The sequence below is a fragment of the Onychostruthus taczanowskii genome, unplaced genomic scaffold (assembly GCF_017590055.1).
Source record: "Onychostruthus taczanowskii isolate IOZ18803 unplaced genomic scaffold, ASM1759005v1 scaffold63, whole genome shotgun sequence".
Lineage (NCBI taxonomy): Eukaryota > Metazoa > Chordata > Aves > Passeriformes > Passeridae > Onychostruthus > Onychostruthus taczanowskii.
Genome location: NW_024504012.1, coordinates 957,644 through 981,849, shown reverse-complemented (window position 1 = coordinate 981,849; position 24,206 = coordinate 957,644). Strand labels below are relative to the sequence as shown.

Sequence of the window (24,206 nt, the reverse complement as noted above, 5' to 3'; positions counted from 1 at the left end):
GGTGAATTAATTGCTCCGTATTTTCTCTTGTGTTTTGGTGTTTAAAAGGTGACTGTTTTGCTGACCTTTGTAGTGAAGTAACATTTCAGCTGTGATGCCCATAACATGCTTATAATGCTGTTGCTGGCAGGGTTGTATAAACAAGCAGGGAAAACAGAAAAGGATAAGAGAAAATGACTCACAGAACACAGACAAGCACGTGAAGAAATTTACTAATTGTCTGTTGCACAAGTAAATGTCAGATCTTTCTTAGTAATAAGGATGAAGAAGTGCAGAATATAGATTAAAGAATAAACACAGTGAGCATGTGAAAAGGATCACACCCTTTAGTTTCTGCTGGAACTGATATAATCTGAATGACCACCTTTCCTGAAGGCTTTTTCAGTATTTAATGCTTGCAAGAAAAGTTCAGATGTCATGTTTATGAAGCTGTTTTGAAGATTTAGCCAATAAGAAGCAAGCTGTTCCTATGATTTAACTGAAATGTAGTTGGTTTGGGTTAGTTCTCCTTGTATTTGGCCATTCCATGCTGTTCATTTCAAGTGATCATTTTCAAGTTAGGAGAACCAGACCTTATAAATTAGGCTGGATTATTACAGAATTTGACCCAGTGAACTTTGAGCAGGAGGGTGGATTTTGACAGTGCTTCAAAACAGGTGAGGAAAAGTTGTATTGGGAATATCTGAAGTTATTCACTCTTACAGAATCAATATTTACAACTTGTGGTTCTGATGGAAAGAAAGTAACCCCAAAATATGCTTGACTATCAGCAGAACTGTGATGTTGCCTTATTGCATGGGGACTTGTAAATATGTTTCTTATGGTTCAGTGAAGTTTTGGTGGGGAAAAAGAGAATAAAACTTTTTTTCTCTGTAAATTTTTTGTATGATTTGTGACAGAGCAGAAGCAAAGAAGGCATATGACTGAGTGTATAAGTATTTCTGAGTATGAATATCTTCTAAGGACGCTAAGCCTAAAAAGTGAAATCACACCTGACATTTAAAGAATAATTTAAAAGCATTTTTCTTGTCTAGCTTTACTTACTTCACACTTATTATTGTCAGATCATGGGGAGTAAAAAAATAGCTGTAGAAAAGTAGTATTTTTGCATTCAGTGTCTTTACTTTCCCTGTCCCCTCTTCCTTTCCTGGATTTTGTGTGCTCCTATGTCTTGATTCTTTTTGACTGTATGTTCACAATCCTTTTATAATAAATATTTTGATGAGTTGTAAAAATAACTTGGAATGCTGTGATTTTGATTAAGGCTAGATTAATGCTGTTATATAGGTCTTAGATATTTTTCCTCTTGTGGTTCTCTTTATCGTGCCCTGTCAAGTTCTTGGGTGAAAATACTATGCTGATGGCTGAGGTAAAAAACCTGTTATGTAAAATATTAGAAAAGGATGGTTTATTTTCATCAGTGACTTCATTGTTGTCTTTCACTCTGGAGAAACCTTCAGCAGTAACTTCTACATAAGCATAAATGTAAATTTTGGGGATTTTTTTTTTAATATAAATACTTCATCCTTTAGTACGTTAATCATGAAGTGGATGCTAAGGATCTTCCAGGGTAGAAGAGTCTGTGAGGAATCTGTATTCCAAAATCTATTTCAGGTACAGTAGCCAAAGAAAAAAAGAAGCATTTCAACTTATTAGTAAGAACTGTTACAAGGACTGTTGCCTTCACATGAAAAACTTGTTGTGAACCAAACAGAACTTTAGGGCCTGTGAGATAAAGTAAAACCACCACTTTTAGAACCTCCTTAAGCTATTTTCCTCTTGGTAACCTGTAAATGAAAGTAATTTTTGTGCTGTGGATTTCTGTGTGTAAAATGAGTATTTGTTTCTCTTGATGTACAGGGAAGAGTTACACTTCCTTATTTACTGTGTTCCAGGAGTCCCATGCTGCCCAATTGCAGATCCTTATGGAATTCCTTAAAGTGGCCAGGAGAAACAAACGAGAGGTAACTTGCTTTGTGTTTCAGTGGGTGAAGTGCTGTCTGCTGCTTTCTCCCAGTGCATTTCTGTTGAAGTGCTGTGTTAGCCTGGCATTATTTCTGCAAAAAACTCACGGCGTGTTGGGGGAAATCTCAGACAGCGGACACATGGGTTTGAAGGAAAATTAATCTCTTTATGTATGACAGCTTCAATTTTTAATCATTTGCCTTCTCATCTCAAGCTGGTGAAGCATGTGGGAATACAGAGACTCCTTGGTGTAAATGAACATCAGTTTCTTGAAAGATTGTTTTCCCAACACAGAAAAAAATCAAATATTGAGAAGGAGTGAAATCCTTTTCACTACCAAGTTTTTTTCCTGTAGTTTATCAAATAGCATGACTAATGTGGTGACATAAAAGAATTAATATTCTGTGTTTTTTTCCTTATTTGTCCTAAAATGAGTGTCTCAAGGAATGTGAAAGAGTTTTAGAATCAGATACACATGGTTTGGGACTCCTCCTTTTTAAGGTCATCCAGTGCATAAACCCTAATGCCACAAATAGCCCAGAAACCTAGAAAAATGATCATGAAAACAGTAGAAGGATGAGCTCTCTTGTGGTCCATGTTTTCTGAGAAAAGATGTGAAGAATGGAAGACCCAACAGTGTGACTATAAGGTCAAACTCAAACTCATGTATGGGTGTAAGAAGCCTTGTCCAAGAATGGATTTGAGGGTCTGGTTATGGAGTCATTCCAAAGCAAGTCTGGAGTCTGTCCACCAGCAGATAATCCACAGCCAAAACCAACAAGGGTGGTGGAAAGTCCAAAGAAGGGCAGGAGAAGTTGGCAAAGGGTCTGGAAAATGTCTTATAAGGAGCAGCTCAGGGAGCTGAGGCTGTTTATTCTGGAGAAAAGGAGGCTCAGTGGGGATCTCATTGCTCTCTCTAACTACCTGACAGGAGGTTGTAGTAGGGCGGGGGGAGAGTCAGGCTCTTCTGCCGTGTCTCAGGTGAAAAGATGAGGGGAAATGGCCTCAAGTTGCACCAGGAGAGGTTCAGATTAGATACTAGAAAACATCTTTTTTCACTGAAAGAGTGGTCAGGTATTGGAGTAAATTGCCCAGGGAGCTGGTGGAGTCACAGTCTCAAATATCCAAGAGGCATCTGGATATGGATTGGGGGATATGGTTTAGGGGTTAGTGTGGTGGTGCTGGGGTAGTGGTTGGACTAGATCATCTTGAAGGTTTCTTGCAACCTTGATTCTGTGAGTTTCAGTACCTGGGAAGCTTTTCTCATCTGCATCTGTATCTATCTCTTTGGCTTTAGTAATAATTTTTAAAGGATAACATCTCCTTTTAAGGCTAAAGAAACTTAATTTTGGCTGCAGATCTCTGCAGATCTCTTCAGGATATCCTGAAGGCAATTGGGACATAGAGTTTATTTCAGATCCTCCATGTCCTTGCTTGTGTATTCCCTCTGTTGCCAAGACTTCCTCTGTGCTATTTTGTACCCCCCTCTATATTCCAGCATGAAATGCAGACTGTCACATCTCCAAAGACTTCTGTGCAGGCCTGTCAATTCTGTCCTTGCCCTAGAGCTTAGTGTCTGGCCTTGCCAGTTATTTTGAGGGAAATGAGGACTTGTCAGACTTGTAGCAGTCTTTGCTCTCACTTGATAAGGGTAAGAAGGATAAAAATGAGTGGGTAGATGCATGAAAAATACAGACCAGTCCATAGGATAGTTTTATATCTCAAAATCTGTCTTGGGCAGTCAGTTTACACATAGAGTAAATTGATGTTTCCTTTTTGGTAATTGACAAGGTCCTCTCTGTAGCTGGAGGAGCTTGTGGCAAGCACCCCTTTCTGGAGGGACTTTTGTGGGGACAACAGAGGAGTTACTGTTTGGGTTAAGACAATGGTGATGTATGCAGACTGCAGAAAGCCTGAGATGGTGGCTTGGAAGGTGAGAAGGGGGAGTTAAGTGACCATATTAATAATGCAGTAAAGGTTATCTGAGCTTCTGAAGTTCTCTGTAATTTCTTTTCATGCTATGAGAGGTGACTGTTTAAGAATTGAGCTCAAGAAACATGTGTGGACCCTGGAACAATCATGTATTGCACATTATTGTGAGTCATACAAGCAGCCTTATTATGGGAGGAACAGGACCTTTTTTCCTTTCTTAATTCAGGCTTGGATAGCTGCAGAGTAAATGCAATTTCACTCAGTAAACCATAGCTGTAAAGATGAGTTCTTAATAAATAGAGTGGTTTTTGTTTTTTTTTTTTAATGTATGCTCCTGAGTTCTGATTTCTAATTTTTGGCTTAAATGTTTAATGGAACTTTGGTAACTTTGCTTCCTAATATGCCTCTTTCAATACTATTTATTGGAAGATTTTATTAACAAGTTTCATTTACTGTATACTGCAAGTTCTTACATAGGGACTAAGGTACTTTTGTAAGTGAGTACACATATTGCCTCAGAGTTAGTGTACCTGTATATAGTATTTCCCATGTTCAGAGCAGATGATTAACCACCTGTAACCCTTCTTACCTACTTCACTCATAAGTTATAGATTTTTTTCTCTTGCATTAATGAAATGGTGACTCTTGAGCATATTGGAGTGGGTTTATAGCTAGAAGAAAACTATCTTTTAGACTTGTACTTCAGAGTATTGGTGCAGTCAAGTCTTTTGACAAATGCCTCTTTGCCACCTTCTCATAATTTCTCTAGAAGATAAATGTGAGGTTCAGCACCTGCAGAAGTTTCTATTAGAAATCCTGTTTTGATCTCTTCATAACTTTTCAAAATGTTGATCTTTCAAGCTGGAATTTGCTGCATGTTTTTTGCACAAAGGTGCTTGCAAGCCCTTTTTCTTTTGAAGTTTATGTATTTTGTGTTCTTTTTGACCTAGAGCAATATGGCAAAAAAACCAAATGTTTGGCAATAGTAATAGAAAAAAAAAAAAAGTCTTACTTTAGAAAAGATTGAAAACAAATGGCTAAAGCTTAAAAACACTTTTTCACACAAACAACAGATAGTTTTGGAAGGGAAGGGAGGGGAGGGAGATAAATGTGAGGTTCAGCACCTGCAGAAGTTTCTATTAGAAATCCTGTTTTGATCTCTTCATAACTTTTCAAAATGTTGATCTTTCAAGCTGGAATTTACTGCATGTTTTTTGCACAAAGGTGCTTGCAAGCCCTTTTTCTTTTGAAGTTTATGTATTTTGTGTTCTTTTTGACCTAGAGCAATATGGCAAAAAACCCAAATCCTTGGCAATAGTAATAGAAAAAAAAAGTCTTACTTTAGAAAAGATTGAAAACAAATGGCTAAAGCTTAAAAACACTTTTTCACACAAACAACAGATAGTTTTGGAAGGGAGGAATGTATTGATCATTCACAGCAGTTGGATGTCTGTCCCTAAGGCAAACTTAGCATGGCTGAGTGCCTTTCCACATGTGTGCACAGTTAATTGAATGCATACTCTGCTTTTTTGTTTTTAATCCAGCATCCTCTCCTGTTGATATTAAGGACCCAAAAAGTCTGGAAGGTCTAATTTAATAATGAAATATTATATCTTGGAGGTGGTGGGTATTTATTACTATTTCCCAGGGAAACCAAATGCAGCTGCCTGTGACTTTTTAAAATTCTTGCTTTCATACATGTGTTGCATAAGTACTTTTGCAAATTTAACTTCGTTAATTTTAAATGTTCGCATGTTCTTTCATCTTGAACACTATGTGTGAAAACTGATTATATCAGTTAATTCTCCCCACTTTTATGTTCAGTACTTTAAGGAAGAGGCCTTGCTAATTGTCTGGTCAGGATTTGAATGTTTCCAAACAGACAACACCATATATATAATATACATAATTTAGCATTAAAAAAATGCTAAAATATTATTAGCTCAGCTACCTGATGGTATTTCTGTCAAGCAGCACCATTGCTTACTGAAGGAGAATACTGAGCTTGATGATTAGTATCACAAATCAGTTTCTACCAGGTGCTATTCTCTGGGTGCATTCATGTTTCCCTTGGCAGATGTCACTTCATTTTTATTTTTTCTTTCTAATAATGTGATGTTAAGTCTCTTGTGTCTAACAAATAAGGCCTCTTTCATGTCTAATGCATAAGGCTGTTTTTGAGCTGATAAACATCCTGGGACAGAAAAATAATCCTGAAGTGTCTCAGGCTTGTGGCACTGAGTGCCTGCTCAGCATTTCAGAATCATCGTTGTTCTTTGCACCCTCAAATGTTAGATACTAAAAATAAGAAGCGTTATTAGTTATTGTGGGGTAATGGCTGGGAATTCTAAGTATGAATTCTCCAGGGATGTCATTACCCTGTGTTAATCACTTCACCTGCCAAGCCTTATGTTCTGCGTGTTCACACATGGATGAACTAATGAGTAAGCAAGAGGAGGCGACAGAAGCAGGCATCAGTCATGCTCTTTTGTGGTCATGTGCTCTTGATTACATTTCAGGACTGCTGAGGAGAATTTATAGCTAGAGTAATCTGGTCCCTATCCACTGCACTTACCTGATATTTAAATCTATTTGCATTTCTAAGTTACTGAATGTGAGATGTGAGCTCCAGAAGCAGTGATAAGAAGCCCAAGGATACAGTGAATGTGTGAGCAGCAGACTAAAAATTATCATAGTGGTGTCAGTGTATACAGCTGGCTCTCCTTGCTGCACTGTAGAGGTCTTGCAAAGAAAGCACCTATTACTGATACATTAAACTCTAAGGTAATTAGTCTAATTGTTTAGGCAGCTTTGTTCACTTCCCCAGGTGTCCTTATCTTGGGAGGCTTTTCTGTCAGACCCTATCACTAAACTTTCAGAGCATATTTCCTCCATACTGTAGGATGTAAATGAGGGGGAGGAATATTCAAGATATGAAACATACTTTATCAGCCTGGCATCTCCCTTCTCCTACCTTTGGGAATTCTGTGTGTTAAACAGCCTGGATGTTCTCAAGCCTTTCTGTTAGCTCTTCCCCAGTTGTGAGGAAACATTTATCTTTTGGAGGAAGTATTGATCAGAGAAGAAATATTCTCAGCAGATAAATGTGTTATAGATGGACTGTCCACATGTTTAAGAGGCTTGAATGCCATATTTCACTAATGAAACTTGTGGAGGCTCAGGTGTTCTTGTCTTCATACTAACAAAAGCCTTGCACCTGCTTTTAGTTGTGCAAAGACATTGTAGCAGAGAGGTATTTTGTCAAAATAAGTGATATTTGCAATTAATTTATAAGACTAAAGGTCTTATAAGACCTTCTAAGGTCTGAAAATTGCTTTCATGCCACAGTTGCCCTATGTGTTGTAAAAGGCTCTGTATCCAAAGCAATCATGGAAAGAAAGCCCAGGGACAGACAAGACTTCCAGAGAGAGAAACTGATCTTATTGTGCATTGTCATTGAGGTATTATATTCTACAGATAGAAATTAATTTCACTGGATACCTTTAGAAAAGTTTCAGCTGTTGATAGTGAAGTTTGCACTGTGGTTTGTTAAAGCACTATTTGGTGGAAGAATAGGAAGTGGGAAGATTCTAATGTTGGATGGATGAAGTTACAGGACAGAATTAAGGGTTTATTTACAGTGACTACCTGGTTTATCCTTCTTGGGTGGGCAGGTGATAATTTTTTGTCTCATCCTGGTTGGTGCAATGGCTTTGTGTGTCTGGGAAAATGATGTTTCCTCTGGTAATAGCCTCATCTGTTTGTCTGGATCTATGGTGTATGTTGTGGTGACTACACAGGGAGTCTGGATCAGAGCCTGGAAGGTGTGTTACTGAACATAAAATAGCCTGTGAGCTTCCAAAAATTGTGAATCCAGATGCTCTGTTTAAGCTGCTTATTAGAATAGTTTTGTTGCTGATTTTGCAGTATTACTGTAGAAAATAAATCCTGCTATTCTTTGCTTTTTCTAGAATAAGTATGGGGTTTTTTTATTGGTTTGTTTTTTGTTTTGTTTTTTTTTCTTTGCTGTTCTGTGCCTTTTCTAGAATTGGAAAGACAGTTGGTCAAGGGCCTATGGCTCCTTCCCTTGTATGTTTTTCTAGGCTGTGTCTGTGTCACTGGGAGGCTCTGCTGAGCTTTTAGTTTTTTGCAAACACTTAGAACTGGCACCAGGAGACCCTTGTAGTCAGGGCTGCTTGGTGTCCGTGCTGTACAAACACAAGGCAGGAAGTTGCTGCCTCCCAAGGGGCCCTTGCTTCATGAAAAACAGGAAGCTCCAGGATAAAACCTTAGTGCTGTCCCCAGATAGGCTTGTTAGTAGATGGTCAACCAAAAACAAAATGACCATGACCTGGTGTTTAGCATTTTGTAAGTTCTTGGTAGCTTCTTGAAAATCTGAAATACCTTTGTCAGGATTATAAAAAAGTTTTTAAATCCTAGCTTTTCTTCTATATATGTGAAAAATGGGACCAGAATGTTACACACCTGCTTATTGTAGTTCATTCACTGGAGTTGAAATTGAGGTTTAAACACTTAAGGACCTTCTCCTTGTCCATATTGGCCTTTTAATTTCTGGGAAAGCATCTGTGTCTGAAAAGAAAATTTATAGTATGTGCTTCTCTCTAAGCATGCATTTCAGTGTTTGTTGGAAGTGCTTTTGCTGACTGAGTCCAAAGTCTAACAGGTGTGATTCTGCCCATCACTGGGACAGGACTTGGCTTGCTTTCTGTGCCCAACAGTGAAAATCAAATTAAGGGCCCTTAAATCTGAATATACTGCAAGAGCTATAATTCATTTAGCTTTCCTTAAATGTCCCTCAAAGGCTGGCAGTTATAAATCGGTACTCTCATTTTTTCAAAGTCTAATTGGAATGAATGTGGATTGATTTAAGGTCTTTGATAGATTAAAACACTTCAACTAACATACCAAGAAATCAAAGGTTTCACTGTAGACATTAATTCATTTTATGCTGATGGCATGGGAAGATTCTGTCTAAAACAAGCATGAAACACTCTTGCCTGCTCTTTGGAGTTGCTACTGTTGGGTAAGTTTATGGTAGGTTGTAACTAGAAGGAAGAATTGGTAAATAAAGCACCAGATCTCATGCTCTTTGCTGTGTGCAATAGTTAATGAAAGCTGGCCAATAAAAAGTCTCTGCTCTTGTTCCTATAAATAGTATCCTGTTTATGTGATGGCAACAACTATCAATTATTTTTCAGAGGTCTAGGTTGGCTGGGAGTACATTGTAGAATAGCTGATTTCCTCACTGTAATTTTGGAACTTGTAGGTGGTTTTGTAACTTCTTTTTAAATGGGATTTATGAATGTGGGGGACTAATGGTATTTTCTAGAGCTGAGTTCAGGCAGGACCCATGCTGTGCAAGTGTCACTTAACTTTGCCACTAATCTTGGAACTGTAGCACCACCTGCTATTCTTGCTGTAGGTTTAGAAAGTGAAAATGGAATTATCTGTTATGGTGTAGTGATTTGTAAATTATCTGTGGCAGTCTGGTTCTAAACCATTAAAATTCTGCTGTCTGTAAACTGAAACCTTCAGAGTACAGAGATTAGGATACATTTATAATGTCATCTCATTCAAAGAAGCAGCCATGTTAGAAATAGGTGTGGACCCAGCAGTAATTTCTTCTCCTACTTTCAGAGACAAAAGCTTTTGTTAGTGTTTAAAAGGAAAACTAAAATGGTGGATTATTTAATGCAGAGCACACGGATATTTGGAATGCTTTACTGTGAGAGGTTTAAATTGTGCTTTTTGTTTAAACAAAAACCTCTGCCTCTTAAAGGATCAAACTTGAGCACTTGAGTGAATAAGTCTTTGGGAGTAGTTTACCAGATATTCTTTGGAATATGTCATACTAAGAGTAGTATGTCTCACCAAACTGTAACTTTGGATTTGGGCAGTTTAATATTCTGTTGTAAAGCTGAAAGTAAAAAAATTTGTTACATCTTTGGAGAATGTGTTGTGCTTAAGCTTTCAGTGGACTTGACTTAGCAATTGCTTCTGGTCACAGGCCACCTTCCTGGTTGTCTGTAAATTTTTACTGAGAGCTGAGGAGAGTCAGGTGGATTTCCAGTTCTCAGTGTATTTATTACATTTATGTGTCTCAGTGAACCAGACTTGCTCTGGAGCTGAGTTTTGTCAGGAGCTCTCACCTAGAAGAGGGTATGTGTGTGGGCCCTGCAAGGCTGGGTTTAGGCTCTGTGGGTGTTAGGGTGGGACATATCTGCTGAATAAACAGGTAAGGAGATTATGTCCTTGCTTAGGTGTAAACAGTTGTCAAGTCTGTGGCTTTAGTTGCTTGAGGTGAGTGAAGCCAGCTTGCTGACTGACTAAAAACCTGGAAGATATTACATGTGGCACAAAGGAGGGAAAGGAAATGTTGGCTGGTGAAAGGGGAAGTCTCCTTCTGACCCTTTCAGGTGTAGCTCTCAAATTGACTGGAGTTTATGGTGTAATCCAAGGTAAGTATCACACCTTTGGAAGAAGTGATACCCTGATACCATGTGGTGCTTGCTCAGTGCTAGAAGCAAATCTTGCTCTAGTCATAACAGGTTTTTTCCAATCCAGAAACTTAATCACAAAGTTTAAATTGGCAATTGACAGTTAACAGCTGGGGTGAGAACTAGTCTTGATACCTTTTAGCAAAACATTTTGTATTTAGTTGACAGGTGAAATGATCATTGTCTTTCATTATGTTTTCTTCTAATTGTGATAGGACAAATAGGAATGGTTTGAAAGTGAAAGACTGTGAGTTTAGATATTAGGAAGAAATTCTTCCTTGTGAAGGTGGGCAGGCCCTGGCACAGGTTGCCCAGAGAAGCTGTGGTTGCCCCTGGATCCCTGGAAGTTCAGGGCCAGGGTTGACAGGGCTTGGAGCAACCTGGTCTAATGGAATGTGTCCCTGCCTGTGGCAGAAGGTGGAATGAGATCATCTTTAAGGTCTCATCTAACCCAGACCACTTTGTGATTCTGTACTCAGTGTTTGCAAACCAGTCACACCTTGTCTGAGACATGTTAAAGGAGCATTGTAGTATTTGAATAATGTGGGTCTCTGTGACTGACATCCTGCTCTTGTTTCGCATTGTTTCAAAATAACAGCTTTGTCTTGAATGTGGCTTGTGTGCACACTTAGTTAATCTGTGCATTTGAACTTCCTGCTTGGTGACTTTTGAATTGTGTGACACACCAGTGAAGATAGTACAGGTTCCTCTCTGGAAAGATTGTAATTTATCTTGGTGGTGGTGCAGTGCAGATTGATTTAGACTTCTCCCATTCTCTTATCCACAGCAATTGGAGCAGATCCAGAAGGAGCTAAGTGTTCTGGAAGAAGATATTAAACGTGTAGAGGTGAGGTGCCCAGACATTGTTCTGACTCTGGCAATTTTTCATTTTCATCAAGCTGTCTGCCTTGCTGTGAGGCTGCTGGGTTAAATTTATGGCATTTAAGTCAGTAATGGGAAAATGAACAGATGATGGTCTTACTTTAATTTGTTCATTTAGTTGATGTGTGCAGGCTGCAGTTAGGTAGCTCTTATATAATCATTTCTGTGTGTTGGTAGTAAGTATTTTAGAGTAGTTGCTAGAAATCAGCAGCTGGTATATTGATCAGAATTTAAGATTTTTGTACATTGCTGGCTGTTTGCACAGGCTGTTTAAGCCTTAGCAGCATCTAAGTCTTAAAATGGAGATGTGCTGGGGATTCAGAAGAGGTTGTTAGGCAGACACTGGAACAAAACAAGCTCCTGCTGCATGTCAAAACTGATTCCTGCTACCTCCTCGTATAGTTCTCTTAATTCTGTACTAATGGAAATCTCTTGACATTTTTGCTAAGAATTATTCTCCAAGAATTTGTAACCCAATCAGTGCAATCCTTCTGTCTCCACTGAGTCTTTAGGTTCCTCTTAGTCCTCTCCTCTAATCATTCTAGTATTTAATCTTGCAGTAGGAAGCTGGTGTTTCAGGAATACATCAGACTGCCACCTCTCCAAATACCATTCCCTTAAAGCTTCTTGGGAATCAGTTTGCAGGTCTGCTTTTCACTGCTTGCTCATCTTGAGCAGTCAGCATGTGTTCCCAACTACCTCTCAAAAAGCCTTTTAGATTTCTTAATGCAATTAATATGTGTGCTCATGAATTAGCAAAATATAAATATGACTGACAACTGCAAGAATTCCCATTTATGTGATAGCTATTTGGAGTTTTTTCAGACCTCTTTTCCTAAATGTTTCTCAGCTTTGGTCAAATAAATATACCTTAGTGTGTTTTCTTCAGACCGGTAAAATAAGTCTTGAGATCTAGGAGAAACTATTCCCAAAAGCTGTGGGATCTCTCAAAGAGCATCCAGCTACCTGTTTCTGTGCTCTTTAATCAGGCATTTCAGTGGGCTTCAGCTGGGGTGTATTCCTGGGGTGTGATGGTGACCTTGGCTCTGACCTCTAAAGCCTGGGATCTCTCTTGTCACAAATATCCTTCTTTCTACCTACCAACTAATAGGCACCTAGTGGGAATTTGAAAGCACAAGTAATAATTGTCCTGAGAACACTTTGCCCCTCAACTAATGAGCTGCTGCATCCTGCATAGTTTCCATTTCCCAAACAGATGAAAGACAGTCACATACTGGGTACACAGCAGTGACTTAGTCTGGGAGGGACAAAGCCAAGTTTATGTGCAAAGTTTATCTCTTGTGCAGTGGTCCCACAGAGGACTGACAGATCCTCTTTTAAGTCTGTGGCACCACCTTTGCCCTGTTGCCTTGTGACTGTTCTTGCTATGACCCATATACAGCCTTACTTTCTAGTTCTGAAGGCTGTTAGATAAGTTTGCACATATCTCAAAAATGCAGTTACAGCTCGCTTGTTCTGCCACGTTAAGGGAGATGCTGGGATAGAGACTACTGGATGATAACCAAATCTGTTGGGTTTTTTGGAGTATAAGCTCCAAAACTGCCGCTCTTGAAGCACAGAGCACCACAGCTGTAGGATTTCTGAAACCTGGTTCAAATAGTAACTGAAAAAAAATTGAAGAAAATCAATGTTTTCTCAGGTATAGGTTAAGATTTTTAGGTAAGAGTTGAGTAAATGTAGACACGGTTATCTGCATGGAAAAGCAGCAGTATATTGTGACCATATGTATTAGACATCCATGTTTTGTCAGCTCTGATGTAACATGGCTTTCTGTTTCAGGAGATGAGTGGCCTGTACTCCCCAGTGAGTGAGGACAGCACAGTGCCACAGTTTGAGGCTCCCTCACCTTCACACAGGTATGGAGCTTGCAACTCAACTTGGATTTCAAGCTCTACATGTTGCACTCTACTTGCTAGTGCTTTCCAAGCAGTGCCCAAAACACAAGCATAACTGGTTTTTGGGTGCTGCACAGTATTTTCTTACTGTGTTTCTAATTGGTCTAAACTTTATGTGAACAAAGAAGTAAAGAAAAAGCCATCTAAGCCTGCATTTGGATGAAAAATCTGCTCTGAATCAGATGCCATGGAAAACCGATGCCTTTAAATGTCATGTGAATTAGTAAACTTGAGTCATAAGCCTTTTGCTATGGAATAAAATATTGCTGTTATTTATATGCTACCTTTTCTGAACATTGTGCTGTTCTGCTTGGCATATGAAAGGTCTTAATTTTGTATGATATTGGAGTGCTCTGGCTTCCCTAATCAGCATGGATAGCTAAAGGTATGTGCTTAGATCAGAATTTGAAATGTACAGCCTATTGATTCTGTTTATGTGCTGTCTGTTTTGATTTAATGAAATGCCTTTCTAATAACATAACTTCATGTGTATTTTTGTCTGGAATATTGCATAGTCTGGTTTCTTGATGATAATAATGCAGATGCTTCTTGTATCCAAGTTGTAAGTGCCAGAGTTTGAAGTGCTCTACTTTACAGACATGCCTTTTGCTCTAATTTCAGCAGGGCCAGGTTATGTTATTAAGTGATCATCTGTGCTATCTCTGAGAAGCAGAGTTCTCTAAACTGTCATTTTCTGTTATGAAATTGCACTGGTAGATTTTTTTGCAGTTAGCAGCTCTAATAGCCCAGAAGTAAAAAATGATCAGATTTCTTCCCTTAAAGAGACTTAGACACAGTGCTGTGGTGAGGAGCCCAGCAATATTGGCTGGAATTTCCTACAAGATGCTATTTCTGGACACAGAGACCAATATCTCTCATATTTCTGCGTAGCTCTGGCTGCCCCTGAGGGAAAGGACAGGAATATGATCACAATGGATGGGAACAGCATTTCTAATTCAGTTCTTCACTGCTTCTTCAAGTCTTTTTGGGTGCAGGTTTGTTTCTTGATATGGGATATTGCTGTTTTGCCAAGAAGCAGTTTTGTGAAACTGATGAGATTCTTGTCAGGTTCTACTACTTTTCTGGTTATTGGCTATTAAATAGATTGGTTTTACTCCCTGGTACAGATGCTTGGGGTAAACTTGAGCACTGGTTGGGCAACATCAATTTGTTACATGTTGGATGCCTTCAGGCGTATAAACCTTTCTGTTTTAACAGGAGATTCTACTTATGAGTAGAAATGTATCTCTATTACTTGAGCTAAGCTAACAAACAAGCCCCTAAAGAATTTTTTTATCTGTTGAAGGCTGGAATAACATTTTAAGCCCAGGAGTTTTAGTAAAAGAGTTGAGGGGGGAATAGTCTGCAGTGAGAGCTACACTGGTTTCAGTCTACTGAGAATTTCTTAATATTCCTTTATGCCTATTTATTTCATGTCCTAGGGATCAATCAATCTCAGTTCTTGCATTTGAAGATGTAAGATAGTATAAAAGAGAATTGTAGTGATCTTTGGATTGATGTGCTTCACCTGGGGTCTGCTGGGAGGGGGCAGTGGATTGGAGCCACGATGGGTGCAGAGATCATGGGCTCGCTCTTCCCTGCCTGTCTGGGTCCATCTGGGCTGTCTTGAATTTTGGGGTTTTCACCCTGGTACAGCATGCCAGGGGTGTGATATAATAGGATATTTAGGTGTTTTCTAGAGAATGTGGTATTGCCCTTTTCTCTCTGCTTTAGAAGACCCCTTTTCTTTGTCTTGGTGACATTCCTGTGTTAAGAAGTAGGGTTGAGTGGTAGAAGAGAAATCAGTGTGTGAAGGAATTACCTGAACAGGCATCAGCTGTTCCCAGAAGTTACTCCTGTAACCTCCATTCCTGCCCCATTTTGACAGTTTTATATAATTCAAGTAATTGCATGGGTGTGAATTACCATAAATTAGATTCCAGGAAGGTCTACCACTTGAAACTAATTTTATTTTCACCATTAAGTGAAAGTTTTGAAGAATATCTCAACAACATTCCTTCTTGGCAAGAATGCTGCAGAACAGCTAATATGAAATATGCTGATTTTTTTTCTCTTAACTGAAATGTTTAATCTCCAGAGTGCATTTTAGAGATGCCATGAACCACTAAGAGTGAAATACAAATATAGTTTGGGATGGATTCACTTCCATGTTAAAATGATCTTGAACTTGCACAGACTCTTTAGCTTATCAGTGAATTAAAATAGTGTATTTAAATTGAAATATAACTTAACATACTTAACACACTGCTAATGAAATATAATTGTATAACACATTAGTAATGTGCCTTATAAATAGTACAAGGTTATCACAGACTAGTGCTGAGAGGAAGAAAACTTCTTTAGCCTTTGTATTAAAAGTTCAAGAAAATAGAGTTCTTTGGAATTCATTTTTATCTGGTCTCTGGTGACTTGCCCTTATTCATCAGCTTCCTTTAAATCACACGCTTGCTTCATTAATTTTCTGTTTCTTTTCATTGTTTGTAGCTTTTTTCCTCCCCATTTTTAACATCTTCAAAATGTGAAATTACTTTGCCTTCCCCCAGCTTCCTTCAGAAGCTCTTCAGCAAAAACCCTAGAACAACTGTGATGTTCAGTACCTCCCTGGTTGCAAGAAACACGTGTTTTCTCTTGTGCCTACGCAGGGTGTGATGAAACATTAAATTGGGTAATAGCACACTGCTTGTTTACAGTGTTGCCTATTGCTTGGTTTGTATACTAATAGAAAACAAGAGGGGAAGAATAAGGGAAGAGAACAAATAGTTCTGTGTATGGCTTTTCTGAACAGGCGTGTGTGTTATTTCTGCTCCCAGTAAATGGTGCAAACAGAAGATAGGAATAAGCAGCTTTTCTGTGATGCTATCCAGGACTAATAGCAATAACAAACTATCACTAATAGGAGTCTGAAGGAAAATTCTGATCTAGAAATGAGTTGCTTGGTAACTCTGGTTCAGTTATTGAAATCCTGATCCTCCTTCCCCTCCATTTGTTCTAATTACCTCCTCCCATTTCTGTAATGGGATTTATATTCTGTGGGTTGCCTTGTTTGTTGTTGTTCTGGGTTTTTAAATGTCATATGAGTGTAGCTGAATTTCCAAACTGAACCTAATGTTACATCTTTTAAAAAAGAACTTGGAGGGCGCTGTAATTTTCTGATTACTTGCTTCCCTTTTATTGAAAGGAAAAACATTTCAGGTATATATGAGTTAACTCAGCTATGGGCACAGCACAGAAATGTCTTTAAATTTGTACTCTGGTTGGGAGATGACATCTACACTCTTGAAGGCTTTACCTCGCCAGACAACCTGCAGCAAAACGAGACCAGACACTCTAAGTCTCAGTGTTTTGCTGTTAATTGCCACTGCACCTGTCTCAGAGTGGAGTAGTTTTTCATTGCTTTCTAGCTGAATGTGTTATTCCTGCAGTTCTGGCAGGATCTGCTGTCCATGTTTCATTATTTCATGCAGCCACATTCTAATTTAAAGTTCATGGTCCTCAGCCATGCCTGAAATGGCTCTGCTGTTTTCTCCCTTACAATAGCTTCCACAAATAATGAATTTTGTCCCTCAGATTTTCTTTGTTTGCAGCTTTTGTCTTGCCTGGAACAGAAGTCCAATCAGTCTCATTTTCCAAGTTAGTTTTTTAAGTCTCATCAGTGGTTATGTCTCATCTTCTGTTTCTACTTCCCTCCACTTCCAGGGGAGCTTGAAAACATTCAGAGAAATATTTAAGCACTGATACCATTGGTTCATTGTTCCAAACTTAGAGGTGCCCTGGCCGACATTTCAACCAAACCAATTTGTTTATGACCAAGATTCTCAAGTTTACACAAGTTCTATTAGCTTCTGTATAAGCAGGAATTGGTATTGAAACTATGACCTATGGCAGTGTTCTAGAAGATTTTAAAAGAAGCCTTCAGCTATCCCAGGCAATGCTTAAAATCTAAGGTTATCTCCTAAGAAAGACTGAGAGTAATAAGAACAATGATCCCAGCTAGTTTCTTCTCAGTCCAAGTCAAATGACATAGCAGAAGCAAAGCGGTTAAAAAATTTTTTTAGAAATTAATCATGGTGATTTTCATATTGTATTCTGCATAATCAATGAAATTGTGTTCTTGTATGCTAATCTTTACCTGTCCTGGAGGTATATGAAGTGTGAGTGATAAGTGTGCTTTTATCTGGCTGTGGTGTCTTACTCTGGGAACTGAATTTTTTGCCTGTATGTCCAAGAGCAGTGAACCACTTGTTTTCTGCTTGGATCAGGAGATATTTTTGCAGTTTTGAAAATTAAATTCCATTGAGCTTGCATGTCTATACTGTGTTTTGAAAACAGTGATTTAAAAGGTATGTCATGTCATTATAGATACTATAATATGGTGTAGTATTTTCTAATAATAGTAATCCTGGGTGTCAGTATTTTTTTTTAGGTTGTTTCTGTATTTCCTTAATTGTCTGTTTAAACTGATGTCTGTCTTACACTGATTTCTCTAGCTTTTCCCTTTCCAGTGTTGATTCAAATGCCCAGAGCATTAGACTTCTCTATTTTCTTCCTTTTTATAAGGAATTGAAAACCAGTGGTAGCATGTTATTTTCAGAATGTCTTGTGCTGCATATTTCATACGAAAGATATGCATTTGCATTCTAATTAGAAATTATTTGACTGCACTACATATAATTGTGTGTGACAGCATTCTGCTCTAGGAAAACTCTGTATATAAAAAAAAAAATCGCTGCTAAACCCCCAAACAAAATAAAACCTTGTGTTCCCTGTTTGTGTAAAATGGATTTCAAAGGCAAGTATGCTGCAGAATGTCAAGGAGGGAATAGCAAACAGGTTAAAAATGATAAAGGATGGTTTGTGCAGTGATTTAAGCAGACTATTTCTTTTATTTTTGCAGTAGTATTATTGACTCCACCGAGTATAGCCAGCCTCCAGGCTTCAGTGGCAGTTCTCAGGTAAGATAATATATAAATGTCTGCATGGGGGGAATGGGAGGGTGAACGTGGAGGTTGGGCAGGGTTGAGGTGCACCTGCATCCATCTGCAGAGTACTGGTCAGCTGGAGCCTTGAAAATGCTTTTAACTGGTTGTATGGGCATGTGCAGCTGTAGGGCTGATTGTGCCCAGTGGTGTGAGAGAGACCTGGTGTATGTGGTTAGACATCTGACTTTCTCCTTAAAGCTGACTGTTCCATGGCAGAGGGGATATAGTTTGCTCTTCGTGTCCCATGTGGCCAGCACTGGGGAAGGGATATAAATCCCCAACCCTTTGCCTTGGCTTAAGTAGCTGCAGATCAAGCTTAACTTTGGAAACAAAGAAAGAGACTCTCCAGTCACAGTTATGTAATTTGTCCTCATCAGGGCCTTTTACAAACCATTATAGATTCATATAGAGGGTAAAAAGCTGCATAAGGAATGGAACTGTTTGGCAGGCAGCCTCCAAACTGTCTGATCCGTAGGACCTCCCAAATTCCAAACAGCACTTCTGTAGTCTTGCACCTTGGAGGGATTCAGCTGGGCTGGGGAGGTGACACTCATACCCAGCTCACAGTTCCAGGAAGGTTTTACAGCTTTCATTTGAGCAGATGGACTGCTGGGCACATTCCAGCTGTGCCTTGGGTGCTCTCTGGTGGTGGTGGACCATCCCTGGCACACACCAGCATGAAACTGGTAAATTAGCTTGAAGTGCTGTTGGATCTTATTTGATGTAAAGAAAAAAACACATGGGCACATATATGTTTAAATACAGCTATGTAACTAATTGGTAATTAGAAAATTCCATCTGCTAGTCTGTGGGAAAGTGCTTGTTGTTCCTGCTCCTCTGGTCTTCGGAGGTTTTTGCTTGAACAGAGAATTGTAGTTCTACCACAATTCAGAGGGCAAGTGTAATGTACATGGGGGTTTTTTGTTCAGGACTCTGATGTGCTACAGTGTATTTGTTCTCCAGTGACATTACTTGTCTCAGTACTTCCTGTTTCAAAGCCAAAATTAATAGCATAGCTCTTCTGCTGGTGAGCTCACAAAACAAACAACCTAGACTTTCTAGTCATTCTGTATGACAGCCTTATTTGTATGAGAATAATCTTTTTTGTCCTCCAATGTGATTTCTTGTCCTCAAGAGTGCAAGATCTGTACTCTCAAGTACAAATTTTCAAATTAAACTTTAATATATGTTTGGATGGGGAGTTCAGACAGAACTCTTGAAGTTAAACACTTCTGTTCAAAGGTAGTCTAATTTCAGCAAGACTTTAGCATAAAAAGAGTTTTAAGAATATAAATTAAATTGTGGGTGTTTTCCCTAATTGTCGGTCATGGCAAAAATCACATATTGGGCACTGCTGGTAGTAAGAATTATCTAGAATGGACTGCACAGCTTTCCTTTCTCAATATAATTACATTGCCCACAAACATGTTGTTAGGGAAGAATTTATATACCACAAAGCTCTAGGAAAGGTCTCTTCCAGAAGATGAGCTTCAGAAGTAAATAGTGGACAAGTCACTTAGGCCCTGGGGAATTCTATGGGTAGTATTTAATGGGCAGTACCTTTTTTCTGCTAGAAATAAGGAGCTTGTGTGGAGCTAAGAAGACTTTTCACAGTTGTTAGAGGACTCTTTAGAGTATCTGATGGAGTTCAGACAGTAAAATCACTCCTGATAACAGAGGAGTCAAATCTGATGTTTTCAGCTAGGGCAACCAAAGTAGTTTTAGCCATTGAATAAGAATTGAGTATCTTTTCTATCTTTTCTAATTTTTTTCCTCCTGTTGTCCAGTACTGCTTAGAAAGTAGCCAGGGAGCGAGCTTCATACAGGCTGAATATCTGTATTCTGGCAAAACGTGAGCAGGCTGAAATGCTTAGCTGGGGTGGTCTGATGACTGTGGGTTAGTGCCCCTTGCTTGGTTCTCAGCACAGCTGGGTTGCCAGGTGCCAGCCTGAGACCTGCTCCACAAGGATCTTCCTTGGGAGACAGCGGGAAAACTCTTACCTGATGGATTCCATCTCAGCATGGACTGGGATCTGGCAGATCAGGCCTGGGTTTGGGTTGTGTCGCTCATCGTGGTTCAGGCAGCTTGCCTTAACTTCAGACTGAAAGGATTGTTCAGAGCCTGAAGTTGTCTTGAGCACAAATCACTACTGATGTGCTGAGAGACTGGAGACATTGGCAGCTGGTACACAAAAATTATAGGAAGAATCTATAGAAGTGTTCTACTAAATGTTTTTTAAAGAGCTAAAATTTTAGGAAATGGTACTTGAAGGTATTGATGTAGAAGCACTTCCCAGTGTTGTGTGTTGAGGTTGGAGCTGCTTTTGAGATGAAACAAGCTGTGAAGACCATGGGTGCTGTCACAGGCAAGTGTGAGCCACGATTTCAGTGTGTGGGAAGTGGTGGCTTGGAGGTTTCACTGCTTGGGGTTTGCTTTTTTCCTCAAATGTTAGTTTGCTTTTCATACAGGTACAAACAAAATTGGAGTGGGCTGTAAACTTTTGTTCTCATTGGCTTGGTGGGTGGTTATAATGAGGACAGGCTGTTCCCCTGCATGGATTGAGGGGGAGTTGGACACCAAGTGGGTTTTGTTAGTGCCATTGAGTAGCATTACAGGCCTTGTACTTGCTCAAGGATGTTGTTCATTAGGGAGCTTGATGGTTCTTAAATATTTTAAAATTTAGCTTTGAGGATGTGGTATATGAGATTTCCTAAATAGAACCTAAAGCAAGGAGCTCTTTGTGCTTATGTAGTAGAGAGTTTCATTCCTTTTCATCACTCGTGATTAAAATGGTGAGTACTGCATTTTCTGTGTTTGCTCCTGCAGGAAAGATTACTCACGTAGTTGAAATCCTTTGCTCCTACATCTCACTATTACTGTTTGGGTAGGTTGGGAAATGGCTTTAATGATGAGCTTCAGGAACTTCTTTTCAATTAACCTTTGAACTTCCTGCTGTCTTTTGCTTCTGTTTTATTTGCTTAGTTTTACAGAGAGTTACTGAGTTGCTTCAAAAGAAGTAATTCAGTAACTAACTCATTAAAATAAACATTTCCTTCTCTTTTAATGAGCTGTCTGCCAAGGATCTGGGGAGTATTTGTTGTGCAGTCTGTTTGATTTGTGAAGCTGGAAGTTGGTCTATGCTGTCTATCTGTGTAAATGCAAGACAGGACTCCCCAAGGTTTGGGATTGCCTGTGCTGTATGTGAGGCCAGAATCACTAAATTTACTAATGTTCAGGAAACAAACTGTCTAAAAGCAGGGATTTGTTTTTGTTATGTTAGACCCTAAGAAATAATTGTTGACAGTGCCAAGTTCCTTCATTTATTGTCATTTTACAGTTCTGACCTATTGCATATATTGTATAATTGCTTATAATTGGGTAGAATCTATAGCAGTGAAACCCAGGCCTGGCTTTTAACTTTCTGAAGTGTTGTCCTTTCCCCACTCAGACCAAAAAGCAGCCATGGTATAACAGCACGCTGGCCTCGCGACGCAAGCGCCTCACAGCTCATTTTGAGGACCTAGAGCAGTGCTATTTTTCCACCAGGATGACTCGTGTCTCGGGTGAGTTCTTGTGTGGTGTTCCACCTCTGATGTCAGGTACCTCTTGCAGAACAGCTTTCCTTTTGAGAAAGCAGTTTTCACTTCTCCCTTGCATGAGAATGTGGCTATACATATTTGTGTTTCTCCAATCATCTCGTTTTGCTATTCTTGACCAACCTTTGAAGGTGCTAAATTTGGAAAACTTAATGCTGTCACTTTGGAGGGGCATGTGTATTGCCTTGTAATCCCTTACTGTGAAGGGCAACATCCACAACAATTTCTTTGGTGCCTGTTCTGAAGATGAAAATGCCTGAAAGCAGTGGTTGAGTTGTCTTTCCACTAGATGTGGTATAAACCCAGTAGTTAAAAACATTGCTATTGAAATGCTACAGAGGTAAAAAATAAATGTATACATTCTCCTGTATTTAGCATGCAAGAGGACATGTGGAGGTTATCCTTTGTTATCTAGATTGTGTCTTGGTTAACAAATGGTTTGGACTATAGAAGCTGAGTGTGCAGCAGTGCTGTTGTCCCATGGGGCACACCTTAGATTTAAGGCTTGTTTTGTAGAATTAGAAGCTGTTTTCAAAATTGCCTAGATTGCCTCATTCATAATTGAGTAACTGTGTGACAGCAGCTAGAATAATTGTTGCCTAGTGGATGCATGGGTCTTAATTACACACAAGAGTCTCCTATGAAATGAGAGGGTCAAATAACTGTGTCTTGAGGGTGAGCAGGGTTGTTCTGTAGCCCCTCTGGAGGAGAAACCAGCTCAGCAAAAAAAGCTTCAGGCAATGGACTGTGTCAGGCAAGAGATTTGCAGCAGCAAGCTTTGAGCTGCAGCCCATATTGAGTGTGACAGACTTCGAGGAAAGCAGCCAGCCCTCAGGGGGTGGGAGACACCACTTAAGGATGAGAGGAAACCAGGCACAGGTTGCTGCAGCAAACTATCTTTACTTATAGCCTTGGAAGGCAAGGACCAACCTCCCAAGGCAGGATTGCTGGGGTAGAAACATCTGCTTTTTTCTTCACCATGAATTTTGTTTTAGTCTCTTTAAAATAAATAAATTAAAAGTAATTTTAAAGTTAATTAATAAGTGGCTCCAAATATAAAGGCTTGTAGCATGTCTTAGGGGAGCTCACTCTTAGAAGTATCTGCATCTTTTACCTACTTGAGAACCATGGACTGGCTCAGTTCTCATTGTGCACAGCAAAATGATTTTAACAAGGAATGCAGCATGTTGGGAGGTTACTTCTATATCTGAAAGATTGGAGAAGCACATTGCATGTGTCCAGCCAGATCCCTGTGAAGTGCTAGCAGGCGCTTTGCAGAATGCACTTTTTCACAGCTCACACTCTGAGGTGTTTTCATGCAGAGCTGTCTTGGTGATGCATAACTGTGTTTATGTAAAAATAAAACTTACTAACCAAGGATAACAAATGGGGCTCTTCCCAGCATTCCCTTGTAGAAGGCATTCTTCTTCATAATTGGGACTATAAATATGAATGCAGTGAAATTGGTTTTTTTGTATTTGTGTGTGTCAGTTGCACCAAGAGCAGAGGATTTGCAAGTGCAGGTTTTCTCCTAACCTATGATACTTGATTAAGTTTTCCTCTTCTAAGTCATTCCTGCATTTTGACACATTTTAAATGGGATTTAATGTGGATTTAAACCTTTTTGCAAGAAGTGCCTCTGACTGTTTGAGTAGGGAGTGGAGACATAACATTACTGTAATTATCAAATGGCCTTGCACTTGGATGGGGAAAATGTCTTGAGAAATAATACTCGGTTTTCCAGGCACACACAGAGAATAAATTACAAGAGGACTGTGTGCTTGATCTCTAAATGAGGGAAATAGAAGGGTAGCAGCTGTTTGTCCCTATCACAGTGCTGATGGAGAAGGGAGTCTTTGAAAAACCCTGACTGATGTTTGTGTTGCTTCTCGAGCTGTTTCCTGTAGTGGTCAGGTGCTGATGATGTTAATTTAGAGCAGCACTTTGTTCATTTTGCACCTTTTCATCCCTCTAACATGGATAATGTATTTGCTAGTACCCCACGCATGCTAATTGCTAGTCTTCACTGTTCCTTTATACGATCAAACATTAAACAGTGCATATGAGGGGCACTTCAAAATGCCTTACAAGTATAGAGATAACAATTTCTGATGGCAAGGAATTACCAGAGTGCAAAAATTATTATTCTGTGTTTTTCCCATAAGAAATCACAGCTGGATTTTGCTTTTATAGATCAACCTCTCTTTTTTCACCCTGGTATTTCCAAGCGTTTCTCATAAATGGATCTCGTTGTTTCCTTTCTTGCTGCTGCTAAGGCTAGCTTAACTAGTGGGTGGAATTTCATCTCTGTTGTGTGTATGTGTGGTTTCTCTGCTGCTGCAGTGGATGCTGGGGTGGAGCAGGAGACAAGGTGTGCAGTACCTGTAAACCAGCAG

The 24,206-nt window shown here is 39.3% G+C and overlaps 1 protein-coding gene across 2 annotated transcripts in view; it reads left to right on the top strand.

Moving 5' to 3' along the window:
- The window catches only part of COP1 (COP1 E3 ubiquitin ligase), a 123,330-nt gene that overhangs the window by 12,398 nt on the left and 86,726 nt on the right, over positions 1–24,206 (top strand). For both annotated transcript variants that reach the window (XM_041420182.1, XM_041420181.1), the window contains exons 6-10: positions 1,896–1,964; positions 11,203–11,262; positions 13,098–13,174; positions 18,129–18,186; positions 21,663–21,777. In XM_041420182.1, the coding sequence (XP_041276116.1) occupies positions 1,896–1,964; positions 11,203–11,262; positions 13,098–13,174; positions 18,129–18,186; positions 21,663–21,777 (379 nt within the window). The remainder of the gene's footprint in view (positions 1–1,895; positions 1,965–11,202; positions 11,263–13,097; positions 13,175–18,128; positions 18,187–21,662; positions 21,778–24,206) is intronic.